This window comes from Miscanthus floridulus, chromosome 1, assembly GCF_019320115.1.
Source record: "Miscanthus floridulus cultivar M001 chromosome 1, ASM1932011v1, whole genome shotgun sequence".
Classification (NCBI taxonomy): Eukaryota; Viridiplantae; Streptophyta; class Magnoliopsida; order Poales; family Poaceae; genus Miscanthus; species Miscanthus floridulus.
Genome location: NC_089580.1, coordinates 15,503,395 through 15,525,728, shown reverse-complemented (window position 1 = coordinate 15,525,728; position 22,334 = coordinate 15,503,395). Strand labels below are relative to the sequence as shown.

The 22,334-nt window shown below is 44.8% G+C and overlaps 1 protein-coding gene and 3 pseudogenes across 1 annotated transcript; 3 read left to right on the top strand and 1 right to left on the bottom strand.

Moving 5' to 3' along the window:
• Positions 1-9,418: 9,418 nt before the first annotated feature.
• On the top strand, positions 9,419-14,679 carry LOC136474038 (uncharacterized; annotated as a pseudogene).
• Positions 14,680-14,965: 286 nt separating this feature from the next.
• On the bottom strand, positions 14,966-15,942 carry LOC136452458 (allene oxide synthase 3-like; annotated as a pseudogene).
• A 303-nt stretch (positions 15,943-16,245) lies between these two features.
• LOC136452448 (allene oxide synthase 3-like) lies at positions 16,246-17,516 on the top strand (annotated as a pseudogene).
• A 2,340-nt stretch (positions 17,517-19,856) lies between these two features.
• Positions 19,857-22,170, top strand: LOC136474029 (small ribosomal subunit protein eS21-like). The gene is made up of 4 exons (XM_066471649.1): positions 19,857-19,985; positions 20,759-20,826; positions 20,918-21,050; positions 21,792-22,170. Exons 2-4 carry the CDS (start codon positions 20,777-20,779, stop codon positions 21,852-21,854), a joined length of 246 nt encoding a protein of 81 aa, XP_066327746.1. The 5' UTR covers positions 19,857-19,985; positions 20,759-20,776; the 3' UTR covers positions 21,855-22,170.
• Positions 22,171-22,334: the final 164 nt, after the last annotated feature.

Sequence of the window (22,334 nt, the reverse complement as noted above, 5' to 3'; positions counted from 1 at the left end):
ATAAATAATTTACAGAATCCGTCAGTAATCCGCGAGACGAATTTATTAAGCCTAATTAATCCGTCATTAGCACATGTTACTGTAGCGCCACATTATCAAATCATGAACTAATTAGGCTTAAAAAAATTATCTCGTAAAATAGTCTCAATCTATATATTTAGTTTCGTAAATAGTCTATATTTAATACTCTATGCATATATTAAACATTCCATGGGATCGTGTTATTCCGGCGCCCTTCCTGACACGCAAAATATCGCTCGCAAGGGCAGAGCCTACGCACGCAGTAGTGCCACTGGCCTTAATCAAAAGTTAGCTGCCATGTAGATAAAAAAATGGTTGATGTCGTCTTCTCTGCATCGCAGGCTAATCACTTTTTTGTTGCTGTCTCATTATTTCTCTCTCTATGCAGACAGCTACTGGCTCGTTAGCCTTTGCTCTCTCCTAGTCTGTTCCAGCTTTTCTTCCAAAAAGCAGTGGCTTGCACCTTTTGTCAGTTGAAGCATTCGTACCATCTGTAGGACACTCTGTCATGCTGTGAAGCCGTATATATTTGAGATGGCATGGATGATCGGTGCAGAGGTGGAGGTTGGGACTACAACCCACGGTGGCACGGTGGAGAAGAGGCCTATGCCCGTCTCCAGAAGTTTAGTGAATTATTATGCAACAGACAAAAATCAAATTTAGTGCAAGCATACGCCTTACCAAAACTGGTTTATTTATTTTGTCATTCCTAGACATTTGATAATCTCCCACTCTCATCGAATTACGTGATACCGGAACGAGCGCTTTCCACGCAGGAGTGTCCAACCAACTGCCTGCTGCCAACCAAAAGCAAAGCAAGCCCAACGCGAGGAAAGACAAATCCTGAGCGGATTTTCGACCCGGGATACCGACAGCTGACTCGATCGGTCCATGTCAGAAATTCTGGTCTGACAGGGTGACTGGCAGCGAGCGGATGCTGGACACGAGGATCCCCGCAGCCGCACGGCAACGTTGGCAGCCGGGCCAAGAGCGAAGGTGCATGCGGCTACGACGAAACAGTGGCCAAAGCGAAGAAAATGATGACATCTCGCGGGCGGGGGCGGGTCCGACGTCCGAGCACAACTGTTCCGCACGGGAGCATGCATGCGAGTGCAGCAGCTTTTGGTGGCTTGGCTTTGTTCAGTTCAGACAAGGACGACACGCCAGCGAAAAAAAGGCTCAACTCTTTACTGCTGCTAGTACAACAGTATTTACCTTTTGCTGCCGCGTGGCTTCTTCTTTCTGATCTGGTTGAAAAGTGTGACTCGATCCGGTGCGGCGTCGGTTCTGATTTCTGGAGCAGCCTGGATCGATCGCGTGATTCGCGTCACATGAGGTTGCCGTCGTTGGCGACCGCGCAGCGCAATTCGGTGCGGTGCCGATCCATCGAGGACGACCCCCCTTGCAAATTGCAACCCAAGGGCGGCAGGAGTGGACGACTTTGAGCTAGCAAGTACTAGGAGTACATCTTGTCGGTGAGCCACGTGAACACTCAAATTATACGTAGTAAGTACTGTACGTATCACGAGTGATGATGATCAATAATCATAAGCTCTCGTCGGTTGACGACGTCAAAAGTCAAAGGATGGCATTCTGGATCCCATATTCCCATGCACTGATGATCACCATGTTCACTTATGATTATACTGATTTGTTGCGAGAAGAAAACACTTGCGAACATGGCCGCGTTGTCCCGTGTTTCGTGACCCGTTTCTTCATGCAGCCAGCAAAGTGATTTTCCTAGTTCATCCTGCGGCCTATAATATGTATATCAACAGGTTGTTCGCTTATTGGTTTCAGTCAGGGCTTATTAGTCAGCCAACAATGTTTTTTTCTCACAACAAATCAGCACCAGCCGGGTTTATCAACCCAGAAACCAACCAACGAACAGGCTGCAAGATGCCTCCGTTCTTATCAGGATTGTATCACTCTCCTGTTTCAGAGTTCAGTCTATTCTGTGCAGTGCGTGAATATCTTCGCCTGCCCTTCCAATTAGTTCCAGTCTTGGAGTACTTAAAAACTGCTCAGGTCCATGACACCGGTTCTAAAACACCCCCCTGGCCCGCTCTGGTCCTGTTCGCTTCTCTTATAATCCGTCTTTTTCAGCTTTTTTTTTAGCCGGAATAATGTTTCGGCTTATTTTTTCAGCGAAGCGAACGGAGCCTGTTTAGCTTAGCATATATGCATCTTCTGTTTCATTATTGCTATGTGTTGTGTTTCATTCTCTTGTTTCTTTGCGAATGGTGTTCTGTTTCCTTTCAGTATGCCGTGATTCTTTTCTCGGCATCTAGGTTTCCCCTTTTTTTTCTCTCTCTCTCTCTTAGAATAATCTGGAGCTACACGGATCAGCTTCGACAATGCTAACTGCACTTTAAATTAAAATTGTACAATTATTAGCTGACGTGTCCTAATGATTGCACAGTTTGGTTAGAAATCGCGAGACAAACGTTTTGAGCTTAATTAGTCCATGATTGAACATTAATTGCCAAATAAAAACGAAAGTACTCCAGTAGTCAAATTCTCAAATTTCACCCAACTAAACACAGCCTTATCCACACACAAAGTAGTAGTATTTGTGTAGCACGCAATTTTATACATACACGTACGTGTACGTACAATATACTTGCATTCGATGTGATGTACTCTGAAAAGGAGTAAGTATGTGGTACAGTATGATCGTTAAAAAATGACCGGTGGCCAACGGTGGCGGCGCCGTAGACAGTAGACCCGCGTTCACGTACGCCGAAAAGGCACCGATGAAAAGGCACCGATGTGGAAACAACCGTCGAGTTGAGGGAACAATGAATTGGTGTGAGTGTGACGTGCTGGGATCAATTTGCATGGTTGCCATGACGCTTTCATTCTTCAAGCCTCGTTTTTATTACTCAGACCTTCTTGACATCCTGCGTGTAAGGTTTTGAGGTATCACATCAGATGTTACATAGAGTGTTGTATGGAATGTTCGGATACTAATAAAAAAATAAATTATAGAATCCGCTAGTAAACCGTGAGATGAATTTATTAAGCCTAATTAATCTATCATTAGCACATGTGTTACTGTAGTGTTTTATTGTCAAATCATGGACTAATTAGGCTTAAAGAATTCGTCTCACAAACTAGTCGTAATCTATACAATTAGTTATTTTTTAGTCTATATTTAATACTTTATACATGTCCAAATATTCGATTGGATATGACGTGAAGTTTCAGAAAAGTATCTAAACAAGGCCTCACTCGGCGTTCGGCGGCGTTCCTAAAGTCAGCTAGGGAGTACGGAGTACTACTACTTGCTTGATGAAGAACTGGGTCTCGTTTAGATGCTGAAAAAATTTTAATTCGATGAATAGTATCATTTTCATCTTATTTGACAAATATTGTCCAATCGTGGACCAACTAGGCTCAAAAGATTCATCTCGTGATTTCCAACTAAACTGTGTAATTAGTTATTTTTTTTACCTACATTTAATACTCCATGCAAGCGGCTAAAAATTGATGTGATGAAGAGAGAGTGAAAAAACTTGGAATTTTGGTGGTATCTAAACAAGGCCCTGCTCTGAAATTTGTGGTTCAGTTTTGGAGCTTGAAAAATCGCTAAAACTGGCTAGAAGCCCGTCACAGTCAACGCTCTGAAAATTCCAGCACGCACCACTCGTTGCTTCGTCTTGAAGAAACAGCGTCTCAAATTTCGGCCACGGACCGTTACTCGATCTACGTACTCCTAGCCGGTAGCCGCGACCTTTTCCGTCGCGCTGCTTATCTGACAGGGCATGTTTGGTTGGCTACTTCCGCGGGACTGCAGCCCTGCGCGGCTGCACCGCATGGAAGAGAGTTTGCAGTTGATTACTGTTGAGGGCGACCTTATTACATGTGCTCTATTATTAGTGGAAATTTATAAGTACGAATAAGTACACTAGTTTGTTTTTTTCCTCATTGAACCACAACCACATGCTAGTAACCTGGAATAGTCACAGGAAGTACGATCCCACTTGGCGATAGAAGTCAATAGTCCAAGCCTCAAAAGATGACCCGATCGAGCTCGAGCAATCCGCCGACGGCTGTTGGTGCATGCTTATCAGTCAATAGTATTTTTTTCTCGCAACAAATCAGCACCAGCCAAAATTATCATCTCAGAAATCTACCAACAAACAAGCTCGTTCTCTTCTCTCTGATCTACAGTAAAAGCAAGAGTTTATTTTTTTAACAGTTCTCCGGTCGACGTGGACACGTGTACACGTCCCAGTATGCCACGCTCCACCCAAACTACCCAGCACTACTCGTCTGCGGCTCCGCCATGCAACGCGCGCGTACGTACGCGCTACGACGCGGGATCTATTATAGCTCCCTCTCGTGATGCTTTTGGTTGCAACCTCTCGGACAGGTTTGTCATAAAAATCAGTAGACAGGTTAACTGGATTGAATCAGAGATTTTCACGTCTTACTCACCAGTTTTCTAAGGTACAATCGACGTTTTGAGCTTTGACACATGCAACTACTATACCCTCAACATCAAGTATGCATCGGTCCAATCAACTTTTCCTTTTTGTGTTCCTTGCAGAGTATTCCGTATACACTTCTTCCAGCTTGTTCGCCTGCAGGAAAAGTCGCTGCTGCTGCCACTACAGGGATTTAAGAGAGGGGAAAAAGCTATAGCTGTATCAGTATAAAATCTGATTCTGGCCCCGTTAGCTTCGCTGAAAAGCTTGGGCTGAAAGTACTATTCGCTGATTCGTTGTAAAAGAAAAACAATGTTCCTTCGTTGAAACGGTACGGCACATAAGAGAAGCGAACATGACCTCTTTTGATTTCGCGGCACTGATGTGTTCTTTTGGTCCAGCGATTTAGAGCTACGTAGCGTCGGAATCGAGTTCATTTTCTGTGGAATGAATACGGGTTAGGGTCAAACAAAGCAGGATCGTATCGGAGTCAAGTTGTGATGTCCCGATCGAAAGCTACATTACAATTTCTCTCGTGTTAGCACGTCCAATTTCAGCATCTTTCTTCCAAAACTGAGCCATATGGGGTGTACAACACGTAACATGCAGTATATGGCCTTATGTTTATTTAGAGATCAGAACACAACAGATTTCCAAATATCACTATAGGCCTACTATATCGGCTCTGTTCACTTATCTTATGGGCAGTACTTTTTCAACAAACAAATAATATTTTTTTCATAATAAATTAACAAAAAAATGCTTTTCAACCTGGCTTATGACTTATGAGCCACGTGAACAGAGCCATCGTCTGGTTATTCGTACCCATTCCAACAACACAGAAGATGCGGGTTCAAGAATCAAGATAGGCTGCTGCTGCAGTGTTTGGTGACGCCACCTGCGCATCGGAAAATCATGGGTTCGATCAGGTGAAGTGATGCAAAGACCATAGGCACCAGTTGAGACGAAGAAATTTCTTCAGAATTGATTTTTCCCTTGAACAAAGGGCTTGTAGTTAATAACAGCATCCTTTTTCTAGTGCCTCCCTATCAAAAATAGAGTCGCTATGGAAATCGTGCTGATCAAATTTTTTCAACTTTGATTAGGTTGGTAGGAAATACGTGTAATATTTATATATCCAAATAAGTTTATTATGATAGTATATCCAACGATCTACCTAATGATAGTATTTATGTACCATAAATATTAATATTTGGCACAATAGCTATTTTGGTCCCTCAACTATTACTCGAGGCTCAATTTCATCCCTAAACTTTCAAAACGTCTGTTTAGGTCCTTAAACTTTAGTTTCAGTCTCAATTTCATCCTACAACTACGAAGATGATCGCTTCAATCCTCAAACTTTGCATTTTAAGTTCAATTTCATCCATAAACTATCAAAGTGCATTTAACTTTTATTTTCAACTCAATTTTATCTATTAAAAAAGAAAACTTTATATTTTAGGCACAATTTCATCCATAAATTATCAAAATTATAGATCTGCTATTGTTTCAATATATCCATGTATTTTTAAAAAATAAATAGTGTTCGATGCAACTATAATTGCTCCTACAAATATCATTTAGTCAGATATATATAAATGGTACCATTATAAGGTAACACTAAAAATAACAGCTTCGAATTATTAATGGTCACGAAAGAGTTTTTGGATGAATATTGTTTTTCTATCTCCAATCCTAGTGGTGTTGGAGCTAACTAGGTGCAACATTGTAGCGTTCCACTTAGAACATAGACAAAGTTGAGTTAAAAATAAAAGTTTAAAGAACAAAATACACTTTAATAGTTTATAAATGAAATTGAGCCAAAAATGCAAAGTTTGAGGACTAAAACGATCATCTTTATAGCTATAGGATGAAATTAAGTCTAAAAATAGAGTTTGAGAACTAAAACGGCCGTTTTGAAAGTTCAGGGACGAAATGGAGCGTCGAGTAATAGTTGAGGGACCAAAATAACTATTCTACCTTAATATTTTGTTAAATATATTTGGTCAAAGTTAGAAATCACTAACTTTTTGGAAGCGAGAATGACTCTTTTTTTAAGGACAGATGGAGTAGAAAAAAAATAGACGTGGTATGTGGGGAAGCCATCAGAACAAGGGAACTTTAATCGCCGTGGCCCGTGGAGTTAATCGCCCTGTTCGCTTGAGCTTATTCAGAACTATTTTTCAGCTATAGAATAATGTTTTTCTCTCACAATATTTCAGCATAAGCATCAGCATAAGCTAAATTTCAGCATCAGTGAACAGGGTTAAACTTTTAAAATACTTCTAGAATGGTAATTGATAGAGTTTCAAAATGATTATGAACTATTAATCATAGACACAGTTATAGAAGTTTTTTCTTTGCGAGCAAGCTATAGAAAGTTGAATGATAGCTACTTATCAAATACTACTAATAATTTAAGTAGAATTAAAAGTATTATTGTTATCTAGTTATAATTAAAATTAACTAAATTTAATCATTGTACTAAGAGCCTCTTTGGCAGGGCTCCTGCAGGGGCTTCAGTTCCGGCTCCTGTAGGAGCTGTGCCAAACACCTGTTTTGGAAAGGGCTCCGCATTGGGAGTCGGTCAAGAGCCGAAGCCATTTTTTGCCTACGCAGGAGAAGCCTAAAAAACGAGCTTCACGCGGCTCCTTGCTGTGGATTCACATCGTCTAGTGCGAAGGAGCCGTTTTGCCAAACGTTTTCCAGAACGGCTTCAGCTCTTCCAGAGGAGCCAGAGCCGGAGCCATTTTCAGAGGAGCCAGAGCCCTGCCAAACCGGCCCTAAATTAGTAATATGTAATTCAATATAATTAGTGATAGAGACAACTTTTAAATAGTTTAGATGAAAAACATTAATTGTATTTAAGTTGGCCCCAATAAAAGCATCTCCAAGAGCCTTTCTCAATTTCACCCGCTAAATTATCATTTGGATAAACATTTGCATAAAAATCGTTTTCTATATCTTTTCAGCCTCCAAAAGTTTTAGAGAGCCATTCTCGTCTTCTATATTTGGCTAGCGAAAATTCCGGAATAGAAGATGACTATATTTAGATGACCATTTAGAAAAGCTATTGGAGGATAGTTTTTTTTTTACCTAAATCTCTATTCCTGGCATTTAGAAAGAATATGGAGAGTCTTTTGGAGATGCTATTATTAGTTATAGATATATTATTCAATAATTTCATCGAGTGCTTAATTCTTCACCCATATTTCGATATTATATTTATATTTTTTGATATTTTCATATTTAATAAAATATATCTATATTAGAATTGGATACTCGCATACTCCAATCGTCTTATAACAAAAGTCATTCTAACCTTATAGAGTTGACATAAAATATTTATTATTCTCATTTTTAATGCATCTTTCTCTTTTTCAATAATCTCAATCTCTATCCCATTTCCTATGCACCATATTTTTTTATCTGTACTCCTTATTAATCCACCGTATGCTCTGTGGGACGTAGGAAGGAGTACCCATCAAACATTTTTCGCTCCTACAAGCATGATGGGACGGTGGGAGTGGGACCATGTGCCCCGAGGTGCACGTGCACTCGGATGATCCGTGCATGAGGTTGCACGTGAATACCGGACTTTCTGTCAGGTCCAGCAACAAAATTTACCAATCTTCTGTCAATTGTAAGATTCAGTATCATCTTTTGGCATGACCGTCTTTTGGATAAACATACTACGCATCTGGTGGCAGTGTAGACAAAGGCGGAAGGTGATGTTGCATTTTTTATACTCGATCAATTATTAGCCTTCAGTACCAAATAAGTCATAAGAAATGTATTTGCATTTCTTATGACTTGTTTGATACTGAAGGCTAATAATGCTAAAAAAATAGAATTAGTTAAATTTGACATGTGGGCTTAAAGTTAGTCACTCCTCTGACTCGTTGTTACTATATTATTACCCGGAACAAAAGCTAATAGTTTATTACGAAGAATGTACTTCTCCCATTCCAAGCAGAGGCGGAGCCAAAATTCTATACAAGGGTATTCGAACAATTTTCTCTATAACAGTAAGAAGCTATGAATACTAATAGAACTAGATATTTTAGTCTACACAACACATAACAATTCAGTGACCAAAACATGGATATTCCAAAGAATACCTAAGAATCCACCTGCCGCCTTCTCCGGTTCCGAGCAAGAGCTAGGAGGGAAAACTACATATCTAGATGTAGCAATATCTAGGTGTGTAAAAGAAACTATGCATCTAGATAGAAAAAATTAAAATGATTCATAATTCGGAACGTAGGGTATATATATCAATCAGTTGAGGGTCAACCATGCACCGTCTATAGCTAACTAAAACAATTTAATAAGTTTATGGATTCTAATATATAGTCTCAAAATCATGGACTTAGCCAGCAAGTTTTAGGACCACCTTTCATATTTTCTTCTATTTTTAAATTTCTAATTGATGGGTGAAGATAATACATATATTATTTAGTAACATTTTTATCTCAGAAAAATATTAGAATTAATTAGGACGTGCATACGTATCAATAAGATATTTTTTCATAAAAAATTCTCTACGAGATGAAGATATGCTTGTTCCATTGAGTAGACAAAACTAAACCGATTAAACCAAACAAGCTCGTAAGTTCCCTGGCAGCGTGACAACTGACAACACGCATTCACTTGAGCCGGCTGCCCCTGCCATTATTGCCAACTCAAATGTAACCTCACCTGTACCGGTCAACAGTGACTACGACGGACGGCATCACGTCACAGGTTTCCCCAGCCCGTGCCAACCCCAACCAGAAAGCCACCACGACCGAAACGACCAGCCGCCTACCAAGGACCGCGTCCATGCACGTCGCGATCGCGACGACGCCTACCCCCCGCAGCCGCAGCCCCACCGCCGCGCCCGCGCTGCCTCCCTCCTCCTCCCCACTCGTGTGGTGTGGGGAAACGAAACGAAACGGAGGCGCGCCGCACCGCAGCCACAGCCCACGCCACCACCTCATTCTCTCCCACCACCACCCACCTCCACCACAAAGTTCGCGTTGCGCCGCGCGGCTCGTCCCGTCCCGTCCCTCTTGGAAATCCTCCCACGCAACCAATCGCCTCCCCGCCCCGCCCCGCACCCGCGTGCGTGCGTGCGTGACGCCGCCTCGCACTGCCACCGCCCGCTCTCCCCACCACCCCGGTCTCCCGGGGCGCCGATCTCGCGTCGCGTCGCCCGGGCGAGGAGGAGGGTGGGTGGGAGGGATGGGGGCGTGCGTGTCGCGGCCCAGCGCGTGCGTGGGCAAGCCCCACACGCCGCGGTCCGGCGACGCCAGCGGCCGCTCAGGCGGCGGGGGCGGGGCGCGGCGGAGGCGCAGCCGCCGCGTAGGGAAGGGGCGGAGGACGGCGCCGTCGCGCGCCGCGTCCATGGAGACCTATCCAGGAGGCCGACGTTCCCGGCTCGCCGTCCGCCGCCGCCGATCACCGGACGTACAGCAACCCCGCGTTCCAAGGTGGGTCGGTGGGTGAACCGACGGGCTGCTTTCTCCTCCCCCCCCCCCCCCCCCCCCCTGTGCCTTCCGCCCGCTGCCTGTTTCGGGGTCTGGATTCTGATCTCCGGGGGACCATGGGCGCGAGATTGCGCGCTCTTCGGTTCGGGGTTAAATAAATTACTGCATCTGGGGATCGTGTGCGTCCAGCAATAGCTACTCACTTTTTTAATTCGTAGCTCCGGAGGCTTTGCGACCCTGTTCTGTAGAGTGGGGTTGCAGCTAGTATCTGGGGCAGTACGCATCGCAGTTCGTTGCGTCAATTCGTACTCGATACTCCAATATGACCTGACGTGATTTCGGGGGCATCTCGTGCTGCAGTGCCCGGGAGCATTGAGGAGGCCTGGTACGATTCCTTGGCGATGAGCGAGTCGGATGCCGAAGACGATTTCCACAGCGTGCAAGATGGTAAGAGTGCTGTCGTAGTAGCCTTGTAGCTAGGTCCCCCGCACACCATAATTTTCAATGATTAGTTGAACCTGCTGAATTTTCGCCCCCATTTTAACATGCCTTTCCGTTTGACTGATTGAGCTTCTTTGTTGTCGTGCAGATGCTTTCTCATTGAATGGCTTCGAGAACGAAGCTGCATTGAGCATGAGAGACGGCAACGGTTGGAGCTTCAATGGAGCTGCGCAATCAGGCGAGCAGCACCATAAGAAGCCAAAGTCCAGCGAACTGTCAAAGGGAAGCTCGGAGAATGGTGTGAGGACGTCCATGAGCCATGATGATGCGGTGGGTGTTTCTGGTGCTGATAGCACGCACGGTGGAGGTAGGATACTGGACGATTGCGGGCTTCTGCCAAATAATTGTCTCCCATGCATTGCCTCTGCTGTTGGGGTAAACGAGAAGAAGAGAACTCTTTCCTCGAGTCCTACACATTCAATGAAGATGCCTTCTTTGAAGCTTTCCTTCAAGAAGAAGTCAGGGGAAGCTCATCCATCTTCCACACTACGTAAGCATTTCTTCTTAAGTCATTTGGTTAAGAGTTAATAAGAGTTAAGACGGCCCTTCTCAAAAGCTGAACTGCAGTTTGTACCGATTTTCCCAAACATTTATACTTTCCATAATTCTCTGTTTGATGAGTTGAAACCTTGCCAGCAACTTGCTTGCTCTCTTTTATGACAATAGGACTATTGGTGTCCATATGGTAGTTCATTAAGCAACAAAGAAAAAGGCAAAAGGTGGCGCAGAGAACTGATGCTTTCGAGTAGTGACAATACTCCTATCTTCATTGCTTGCATGGTTCACAGTCATGTCAATAATCTTTCATTTAATGGTACGAAGTAGCATTGTATTGATAAAACTGTTGCATTGGTACACTCTGGAAAGTTAAGATTCCATAGCTGTACTCATTGGCCGTCTGCAGAGGTCTGGAGAAACATGACACGAACGTATGGGAGAGGGAGATGTCTTAAAAGTTACTAAAACTAAGCTGTACACTCTATCTGAATAAGATGAGGTCTTTACAGCTTTGTGAGAATAGCACTTGATTTTGCTGGTGGTACTACTCACAGTGCAGATGCCTTTTATGACACTTAGATATACTTTTTATTTTCTGTCACTACCTGAGTACCGCTTTTGTCTGTGAACTAATTTCCAAAATATATAACAAAATAGTTCTAGCTCATCTCTGTTACAAGATTTACCGTAATGCACTAGTAACTTGATTTGCTGTAAGTTTTTTAGCTGCATTAAATTTTATACCATCTGTCAAGGTTAACATGTTAAGTTTTTTAGCTCCAAAAATATTATCAGTATTCATTTTTTTTTCATTTTTCCTTTATCAGTATATACTTTATTTTGTTTCAGTATCTGCGAAGGATTTCCTGGAAAGGCCTCTAGCAGGTTCTCAAGTACAGTTGTGCTTGCTGGAAACAAATATGCTCAACAGTTGGTCTCATATTGATCCCGGTACATTCCGAGTCCGTGGAGCAAACTATTTTAGGTAAATATCGTTCTTGCAGTATCAGTTCATATCCATCACCAATTTATTTGAAACTCGTGGATGCTTTTATGGGAGTGATCTAAGTTTCTAATGCACTTCTCCAGGGATAAGAAGAAAGAGCTTGCTCTAAATTATGCTGCATATTATCCATTTGGAGTTGATGTGTACTTATCACCACAAAAACTCAATCATATATCTCGATTTGTCCAACTTCCTGATATTCAACTCTCCAGCAAGCTCCCACCTCTTTTGGTGGTCAATGTACAGGTAAGTCATAAGTACACCAAGGATAAATGCACTGTTTCATGGTGAAAGTTTTGTATACAGCCCTTTTGTTCATAGACTTTCTAACTCGTCAAAGATATGGAGCATTTGTCTGTTTATTCATGCCACTCCTTTTTTTTCTCATTGGTGCTCAATTTGTCCAATTGTTACACTTGCAGACACTTGTCACTTAGTGGTGAAGTGAACATGTCAACTTGCTTTAAACATATTCAGATGTGTACTTGCTGTAGTCGATGCCTATTTTTAGTACCAAATAAGTTCATCTTAGTGAACTAGTACAAAGGGCTGGACTGAAGCAATCGGTGAGCTCTGTGTAGCATGTTATTTATGTTTGCCTGCCTGAAGTAAGCCTCAACAGTGTGCCACCATAGCAATGTTTGTTTTAAGAAATAGTTACTGTAACATGGATTTCTGTATTTTTCTGTGAGTTTTATGCTCTTGCCATTATTCAGTTAGTGTATTGATATTTTGTATACTTTTCTCAGGTCCCATTATATCCAGCTTCATTATTTCAGAATGAAACTGACGGGGAAGGGATAAGCTTTGTTTTGTACTTTAGGCTTTCTGATGGTTACTCGAAAGAGCTTCCACCTTCATTCATTGATAGTATTAGAGTAAGAGCTTCACTGGTCTTTAATATATTTTTTCAGTAATATCTGTTACTATTTTTTGTACTTTTTATATATATACAGGTATGTACTTTTAGTCAATGAGTATTTGAATCGTTTTTCTTTTTATTTTGGAAGCAGTGAAAGCCTTGGAACAAAAAATGTCTAGCTAGATGAAATAAATAATAGTAGTCCATATATAGACTTTATATCAATTCATGCAGGTGATGCTTAACCATAGTGGAGAATATTTATTGCAGGGTTCGATGATTGATTTGTTATAGGTTATGTAGAATCTTGAACTTTTCCCCTGCATCTGAGCTCTGAACTATTAGTTCAGAGACATACATTTTCAGGGTCGTAACTTTAGGGTGGACTGCAGCTGAAGTCCCCTTTGGGCTCCTGCAATTCTTTGAAGTAAAGAGTCCTAGCCTCCTAAGGTTGAACTCCTTAGGCATATAGTTGATCAAAGAAATGATGCATAGCACTTCTGTAGCATTGACTGTTTCACAAGAGAAAAGATAAGGCATTTTTTGCATGTATGCAGTTTCAGTTATTGAAATCGGTTTAGGATATGTAGACTGGTTCTTTTATATTGTCAAGTTAATTTATATGGTTATGTGATTGATGATAACGTTAATTGTCAGCTTTGGCAATTCTCATAGATATGGAGTAGAAAGGTAGTTATATTTCAGTTCTATTTATTATCAGTCAATAATACTTCTTTTCCTCCCCAACAGAGGCTGGTTGATGATCATGTAGAGAAGATAAAAGGATTTCCAATGGAAACCACTATACCATTCCGAGAGCGGCTGAAGATACTTGGCCGGGTGGCTAATCTGGAGGATCTTCCTTTGAGTGCAGCGGAGAGGAAGTTAATGCATGCGTATAACGAGAAGCCTGTCCTTTCTAGACCACAGCATGAATTTTACCTGGTTAGTTGTGTTTATTTCTAGAAATTGTTGTAGTTATGTAGTATTCATCTACATTATTGAGCCCACCATCTCATAAATAAATGCAATAATAGAAATATCTTGTTCTAGACATACTTTGAACTTTGATTACTGCTTGAGGGATTATTGAAACATCCTTGCTTCTGTGCAGGGTGATAACTACTTTGAGATCGACATTGACATGCACAGATTTAGCTACATATCAAGGAAAGGTTTTGAAACGTTTTTGGACAGGCTAAAAGCATGCGTTCTAGATGTTGGGCTGACTATTCAGGTATCCCAATTGTAAACAATAATTTCATTACTATGCAAGATTGTACTTTCCCAGAAAATTGTTCGAGAAAAAGTAGGCCAGGTCACTTACTGTGCTCGCTTCTAACTGCAGGGAAATAAAGCTGAAGAGCTGCCGGAAAAGATCTTATGTTGTGTTAGGTTGAATGGGATAGATTACACCAAATATCAGCCTCTTTTGACTCACGGTGCCTGAAATCAACGCTTACAAGAACCAGCTAACCGTCATTTGGATGCTGAGAGGTAACCATATCAGGACCAGACTCCTGGAGATTTCAGACCAGAGCCGCTGTCAATTATCACAGCTGCCGAAAGCCTGAAACTCCATTGTCCGAGCTTAGTTCGTACAAGTAACATTAACAGAGGAGCAAGTGACTAAGTGACCACTGGTTGGTCCCGTTCGATCCATGGTGCTAATAGAGCCGATTCTTTCTGAAAATTTGGGGGGAAAAAAGGCGCATGTAAATCTGTAAATCATTGCTGGATAGCTACGGTTGCCTCCCTTGCTGCTACCCAACATTCTAGATTTAGTAAATATCACTAATTTTGCCTATGATCGAGTATGTTTAGGCGCACTGAAACTTGTAGAGGTTCCATTTTAATTCGTGAATACAAGCCGTTTGACTTATAGACCAGTGTTGTAGGATATGAACTTCATAGAGTTAAATGCATCATTGATCCGTTAACTTTTGTCTATGTTTCACTTGGGTCCATCAACTGTAAAAGTGGTTTTTCGGGTCCATAAACTTTTGAAGTGATGTATCTCTAGTCCATACCCCTTCGTTTCTTTTTTTAATCCGACGTGGCGGTCCATAGTGGCGCTGACATGGCCTTGGAGGCAGTTGTGGCTCACGTGAGCAGTAGACGAGGGATTGGTTGATGACCTCCTGGCACTGGTGGCGCTCGCCTGCACCGTTCATGGCAGGCTGCCACGCCGGCGCCCGGCGGTGGCGTGCGGCAACAGCTCCGCCACCATCAGCCGCCCCACCGCCACCACCGCGTCTTTCCCGGGGCACTGCTTGTTCCCCTCCGCGGTCGCGCCGGTCTCCGGCCTGTTCGACCACACCACGTGCTCTAGCATCCGCCGCTCGTCGTCGTCGTCAGAACATATAGCGAACCGATCAGGGACGAACTCGCGGCCGCGCTAGAACACACGCTCGTCGCGCGTCGCCAGCGGCTGGTACCCGAACACCATCTAGCCCTTCTTCACCTCGTACGCCACGTCATGGCTCTCCACCACCGTGTCCCGCCGCGCGCGCCCGTACTAGAACTCCACCGGTGGGTTCATGCGCAGCGTCTCCCACACGAACGACTTCACCAGCGGCATCTTCTCCACGTCCAACAGGGTGATCAGTCGTGCCCGGCGGTGGGACGACGGCGCGGACCTCGGTGGCGAGCCTGGCGTGTAGCTCCGGCCCGCAACGCTTGAGCACGGCGTGGCGCGGGTCGGCGCCGTCGAGGAACACGAGTGGGCGGTGGCCGCCGAAGAGCGCGAGTGAGGGCATGTAGGTGCCGTCGAGCGTGCGGTCCTTGTCGACGCGGGAGTCGTCGAGGAGGACACGGAAGCTGCGCGCGTCGAGGACGGCGACGACGCGGGAGTCGCCCCGAGAGGAGCGGGCCCGACGACATGTTGACGCGCAACACGGTGGCACCGCCGTGCTTGGCGATGCGAGAGCGGAAGTACTCCTCCGTGCCCAGGAAGTGGAAGTAGTCCAGGCAGTCGCGTAGCGGCGACAATGTACGTGCCCTTCTTCTCGCCGCTGCAAATACATGCTCTCGGGCTCTAGGCCGTGCCTGCGGTGGCTGCCAAATGCCAAAGCGATGCGGCGGCGCAGCGAGGCAAAACCGCAAAAGCACGACAAGTGGCAAAAGCATCGCGGCATCAGCAGCCATGGCAGAGACGACAGCGCTAGGCCATGGACGGGACGGATCGGTGGCGACTAGCGAGGCTGCGGCGGGTCTCAGCGTAACGGCGACGGTGAGATGCAGGCAGGCCACGCCGACGCCACGAGCATCGTGAGCGCGGCAGCTGGCGGCATGGCGGCCACAGCGTGTGTGGTCCCAGTCACGTGAGCGGCAGCCGCGCGATGGGACAGGGCAGAGTGAGCGTCGCGAGGCAGCAAGTTAGGCAGCTACGACTAGCGGCGTAGGTGGCTCACGTGGCGTGGTGGAGCTCGTCTACCCAGCGTGCCCGCCATGGCGATGCCGCGACAATTGCCAGTGCGGCCGCCAGGCGATGCGCGGTGCAGCGAGGCAAAAGCACCCCCGGCGCACGAGCAGAGCTGGCACTGGCAATTGTCGGGAGGAGCGCGAGGACAGCGCTGGCTGTTTATAGCAGGGACAGGGACCAGCAAGTGGAGGCAGTAGGGGATGGCCAGACGTAGGAGCAGCAGCTAGTCGCCCGCCGTTGCTGGCTTTGTCTGCTGCTGCTGCGGCTTGGTTGGCCGGTGGAGCTCGTGGCGGCGAGAAGAAGGGCACGTACATTGTCGCCGCTGCGCGACCGCCTGGACTACTTCTACTTCCTGGGCGCGGAGGAGTACTTCTGCTCTCGCATCGCCAAGCACGGCGGTGCCACCGTGTTGCGCGTCAACATGTCGGCGGGCCTGCTCCTCTCGGGCGACTCCCGTGTCGTCGTCGTCCTCGACGCGCGCAGCTTCCGCGTCCTCCTCGACGACTCCCGCGTCGACAAGACCGCACGCTCGACGGCACCTACATGCCCTCACTCGCGCTCTTCGGCGGCCACCGCCCGCTCGCGTTCCTCGATGGCGTCGACCCGCGCCACGCCCCGCTCAAGCGCTGCGGGCCGGAGCTGCACGCCAGGCTCGCCACCGAGGTCCGCGCCGTCGTCCCACCGCCGGGCACGACGATCACCCTGTTGGACGTGGAGAAGATGCCGCTGGTGAAGTTGTTCGTGTGGGAGACGCTGCGCATGAACCCACTGGTGGAGTTCCAGTACGGGCGCGTGGCGGGACATGGTGGTGGAGAGCCACGACGCGGCGTACGAGGTGAAGAAAGGCGAGATGGTGTTCGGGTACCAGCTGCTAGCGAAGCGCGATGAGCGCGTGTTCCAACGCGGCCGCGAGTTCATCCCCAACCGGTTCGCTGTATGTTCTGACGACGACGAGCGGCGGTGGATGCTGGCGTGGTGTGGTCGAATGGGCCGGAGACCGGCGCGGCCGCGGAGGGGAACAAGCAGTGCCCCGGGAAAGACGCGGTGGTGGCGGTGGGGCGGCTGATGGTGGCGGAGCTGTTGCCGCAAGCCACCGCCAGGCGCCGGCGTGGCAGCCGGCCGTGGACGGTGCAGGTGAGCGCCACCAGTGCCAGGAGGTCATCAACCAGCCCTCGTCTACTGCTCACGTGAGCCACAACTGCCTCCAAGGCCATGTCAGCGCCACTATGGACCGCCACGTCGGATTAAAAAAAGAAACGAAGGGGTATGGATTAGAGATATATCACTTCAAAAGTTTATAGACCCGAAAGACCACTTTCACAGTTGATGGACCTAAGTGAAACATGGACAAAAGTTAACGGATCTATGATGCATTTAACTCAACTTCATAGGATTGTGGCACCTCTAGCCTGAACCCTGATAGCCAGCCGGCTTGCACTAAAGATCCCTTCGGAATGCAGGAATTTTACAAGATTCCACGGGAACAAGATGTGGTCTCGGTCAACAGCTTCATTCAAATGGCTCTTCATATGATAATTTGGAAATTCAAATGGCTCTTCATATGACAATTTGGAAGTTTCTCGGAATGGTGGTAGAGAGGTTTTTGAATATGATAATTTGGAAGTTTATCGGAATGGTGGTAGAGAGGTTTTTAATGCGCAGAGGCTTATCCCATTACAAATTGAACACATTTATGCCTTCATTGTGGAGTTAACAGGGAACCCATGCCCTATTGTGGAGTTATTAAGGTTCTGTGGTTAACAGAACACCTAACGTGTGCTCTGTGGGAGTTAATTGCAAATGAGCTAGCCACAACGAGAATGGCCACATGACCTTGGCCTCAAGGTTCGGTGTGTATGGCGTAAGAGAGACACGAAGGTAGGTTGTGTTTTAGCTACATTCCCATGTTAGTGTGTAACAAGACTTTGTTTTTCTTTGGTTGTACTAATAGAGTGATTATAGTCTCTTTATATCCTTACTAATTGATGATAATAGAGATTTTGGTAAAAAAAATATCCCACAACAGCTTCTTTAATAGATGTTCAGATATAGCCATCTTTATTCTAGATTTTTCGGCAGCCAAAGATGAGCGGAACTGGCTCTTTAAAGTGTGTATAAGATGTGGAGAAATTGTTAGAGGATGAAAAGATATAGACAACGATTTCTATTCAAATGTCTCTCGAAATAATAACTTATAGAGTCATTTTAAGAACGGATCTTGGAGATGCTCTTGAGAGGGTCAAAGTCATTCAACTTAAGAGAGTCAAAGGTGAAAGCATGGAGATACATGAAGTGACTAAATATAAGTCGAGTTGATGGTGCCAATGGCCCCTTTGAATTGGTTTGAAGTCATGGATTATCAAAGGTGTTAATTGATCGAGATCGGACTTGAAACAAGTAAAAATTCAGACCATAGCATGTACGGGACGATAGGGTTGATCTCTGGCGAATTGTCCAGCGATGCATCTCAGGGACTTAACTAGTAAAATTATCCGGTGGGTGACTTTTTGGCCAGCTTAGGCCCTGTTTAGTTCCCTCCCAAAATACCAAATGTTTCGAGATTTCCCGTCACATCGAATCTTTGGACGCATGCATGAAGCATTAAATATAAATAAAAAATAAAACTAATTACACAGTTTAGACGAAATCCACGAGACGAATCTTTTAAGCCTAATTAAATTATGATTGGACACTAATTGTCAAATAACAACGAAAACGCTACAGTTTGCCAAAAATTTCGGCAACCAAACTGGCCCTTACTAACGTGTTTCGTATGATCCGGTGTAGGAATATGTGACCTCGGTGGATCGTTCGTTGGGAATCCAACTTGACATAGTAACATACCACAAAGAACTGTATGTCGTGTTTGTCCTAATACTAGGTTTGTCTCGAAATAAATCAATTTCTAGAATTATTCTAAATTAAATTAACAAACTTTATCTATGGCCTAGTGGTAAGGCTATCCAGTGAGACACTGCCCACCATGTTCAAATCCTAGCGTCGCACCTTTTTCTGATTTTTTTCAGAAAAAATTAGGGTACACGCACGCGTGCGTGTTCGGTGGTACTGTGCGTCTCCCGCACCACCGGAGGTCAGAGAGCCTCCCAATCTCTTCTTTGAGTGTGTGTGCGTTGTGGTGTGAGTGTGGAGTGTGTGAGTTTGTGCGTCCAAGTTGTACCTGATAAACAAAAATAACACTCATGACACCAAATATTTGTATATTACGAAAATATATTTAATGATGTATTCGTAATACTAATTTGGTATTATAGATATAGCTGTTCTTTTCTATAAAATTAGTTCAATTTAAAATAGCTTGACGTAGGACTAAATTTAAAAGTTAATTTAATTTAGGATGGAGAAAGTATAGAAATCAATAATAAAACAGTAAAATAATAAAATTAGGACTCAACCAGGTAGCCTCAATGCGTGAATTTCAAGAGCTAATGATGACTGGCTCAAAAATTTATTGGAGTGAGTTTGCTAAGAGAGCCCTGTGCGATGATATATAGAGAGAGAGACTGAGAGAGCCCTGTGACCTGTAGCATCCAAATGGGCTTTGGGCTCCCATGATCCCATCCCATCGAAAGGGGCCCGAGTGCTGGGCTGTGGGTGGCCCCAGAACCGAACGCTAGGGTTTATACGAGCCTGGTCGGCCTCGCCCTCTCCTTATCCACCTCTCGTGAACCGTCACGGCGCCGCCGCAGCTGTCTTCGTTCTCCTGCGTCGCCCTCCGCCGCCGCTGGTCGACGAAGAGATCTTGAAGGTGAGTAGTATCACCAAAGATTTTCGTACTCACGTTCTCTTTTGATCCAGTTCGCATGCGCCCGCACGGCTAATCGCTATGCGATGGTTCGCTCTAGGATCTCCACTTGGTAGTTTCCGAGTAGTCGCTTTGAACTCTGAACTTTTGTGAACCAAATCGGTAGGATGAAGCATGTTTTTGGTGAAGCCAATTAGCCACGCACGTAGTAAGGCATTAGATCGTAACGTATTATATATCAATGCTACGCGCACATTTGTTTCTTTTATAAATTTTGCTGTCGGCATTGCGTATTGATCAACTTATCATAGCACTGGCTAGTGGATGTCTTACTGTGACTATGTTATCAAGTCGTCGTCAAACTAGCAAACTTCTTAGAATATAAAACAAAGAGCATATCATGTGGGCCACAAACATACGAGTTGTTATTACCCGTCATCAAATATAAGAGGAGAAAATAATCGTCATTTGCAAAAAGAGGGGGAAAGAATTCTCTGTGCTTCATCTCAATCCTCCTCAAGTCAAGTGGTAAGTCTGTAAGTGGTAACTACGGAGCACTACCTTGTGAAACTACAGCGATTCTGAATTGCTAAGTGAGCAGCCTTACTTGTATCTTGTCACCAGAGGCAGTAGATCGTAATGCCTTGTGATACATTGATGAAGGGAGCCATTTGGCAGTAGTTTAGCCTTCTTAATCACTCTTCTCTTTTTGTCCTGAATTACTTCTATCCTTACATATGGAAGGTGCAATGCCTGATTGTTTGCTGTTATGGTAGTTCCTCCCAGTTGTCACCATGCAGAACGAGGAGGGTAAGATGGTGGACCTCTACGTCCCCAGGAAGTGGTAAGTTTTGCTTCAGTTCTCTTGTTTGACTGCATCGTTGTTATCGCACTATTGGTCGTGCTGACCTGTGTTTTTCTTTTTGTTCCTACAGTTCTGCCACGAACAGGATCATCACTGCCAAGGACCATGCCTCTGTGCAGATCAACATTGGACACTTGGATGAGAATGGTGTGTATGTTGGCAATTTCACCACGTTTGCTCTCTCTGGGTTTGTCCGTGCTCAGGTAATTAACCATGTTGCAGTCTGGCTATCCATATGCAGCTTTCAATTGCATGTGTATTGTTGGTACAGTGGACTTGCATGCCAATATACCATACATCAATATAGGAAACGATCAACATCAATTTCACCTCTTTAGTTACATCATGATTCATGAGTTACCTGTTTGATTTTACTGTGCCCATAAATCAAGTGACGGGCTGCCATGGTAGGAAATACTAAGCTCTGGAATATGCAATGAAGTCATATGATGCTTTATCAGTCAAGATTCTATCCATGAATCCTGATGAGGCCATTTGGCCTTGCCTTTGTTGCTTTATCTGCCAATTCTAGCACAGCAGCTGCTGGATATCATCCTAGATAATTAAAGTTTAAACTGAATGCTATAATGTACCAAGCATTTTGGTTTTGCTGATTTCTTCTGTCCTGTTGGTGTGATGTGGAAGCATTCTATTTCAGTTCCTACTCCCTTTGTTGCAGAATCTAGGCCTTTTTAACTTTGTCCTATGACAAATTTCTTTTCCCTGACCAAGTTTATGGAAACATGCACATGTACAACATCAAATTAGTTTTATTAAATTCACCATGAAATATGCCTTGTTTGCCCGGTCCTTTGGTATTTTAGATGTTACAATATTTTTCTACTTAGTCAATGTTAGAGAAGTCAGGACAAAGCGAAAAACTGGACTACATACATGAGTAGTCTATATATTCTGGGTTCTGATTTCACATTTTGTTTTGACAGGGTGATGCTGACAGCTCATTGGACAGGCTGTGGCAGAAGAGGAAGGCTGAGATCAGGCAGTAGTAGGCCTTGTTTGCTTCGAGAGACACCTAGAATTGGCTCTTATGATTTTGGTGTTTTCTTGGTAATGTTTTGATTTCTGTATTGGACAAGTTTGGATGAAATGCTGTGAGTTCAGCTGGTACCTCTAAAAGGGCGTACCCAGTGCAGAGAGCTTCCGCTCTATGCGGGGTCTGAGGAAGGGTGTCAGTGGTAAGCCTTACCCTCGTCTGTGTAATGCGAGGAGACCGCGACTCGAACCCGGGACCTTCCGGTCACAGGCGGTAAGACTCTACTGTTTGTACCAGGCCCGCCCTTCTAAACCAAAGAATTATCCTAAGCTCTGTCCCTTTCGAGCCTTTTTAAGCTAAACATTATAGCAAAGGACCGAACAAATAGTCTGATGAGTGGTTGCGAAAACAAAAACATCATTTCAGCGTGTAGCTCTGAATCTATCCAGCTTCCACAAAATCGTATGGGAAGTGGTAGAGCCAGCCTGCTCAT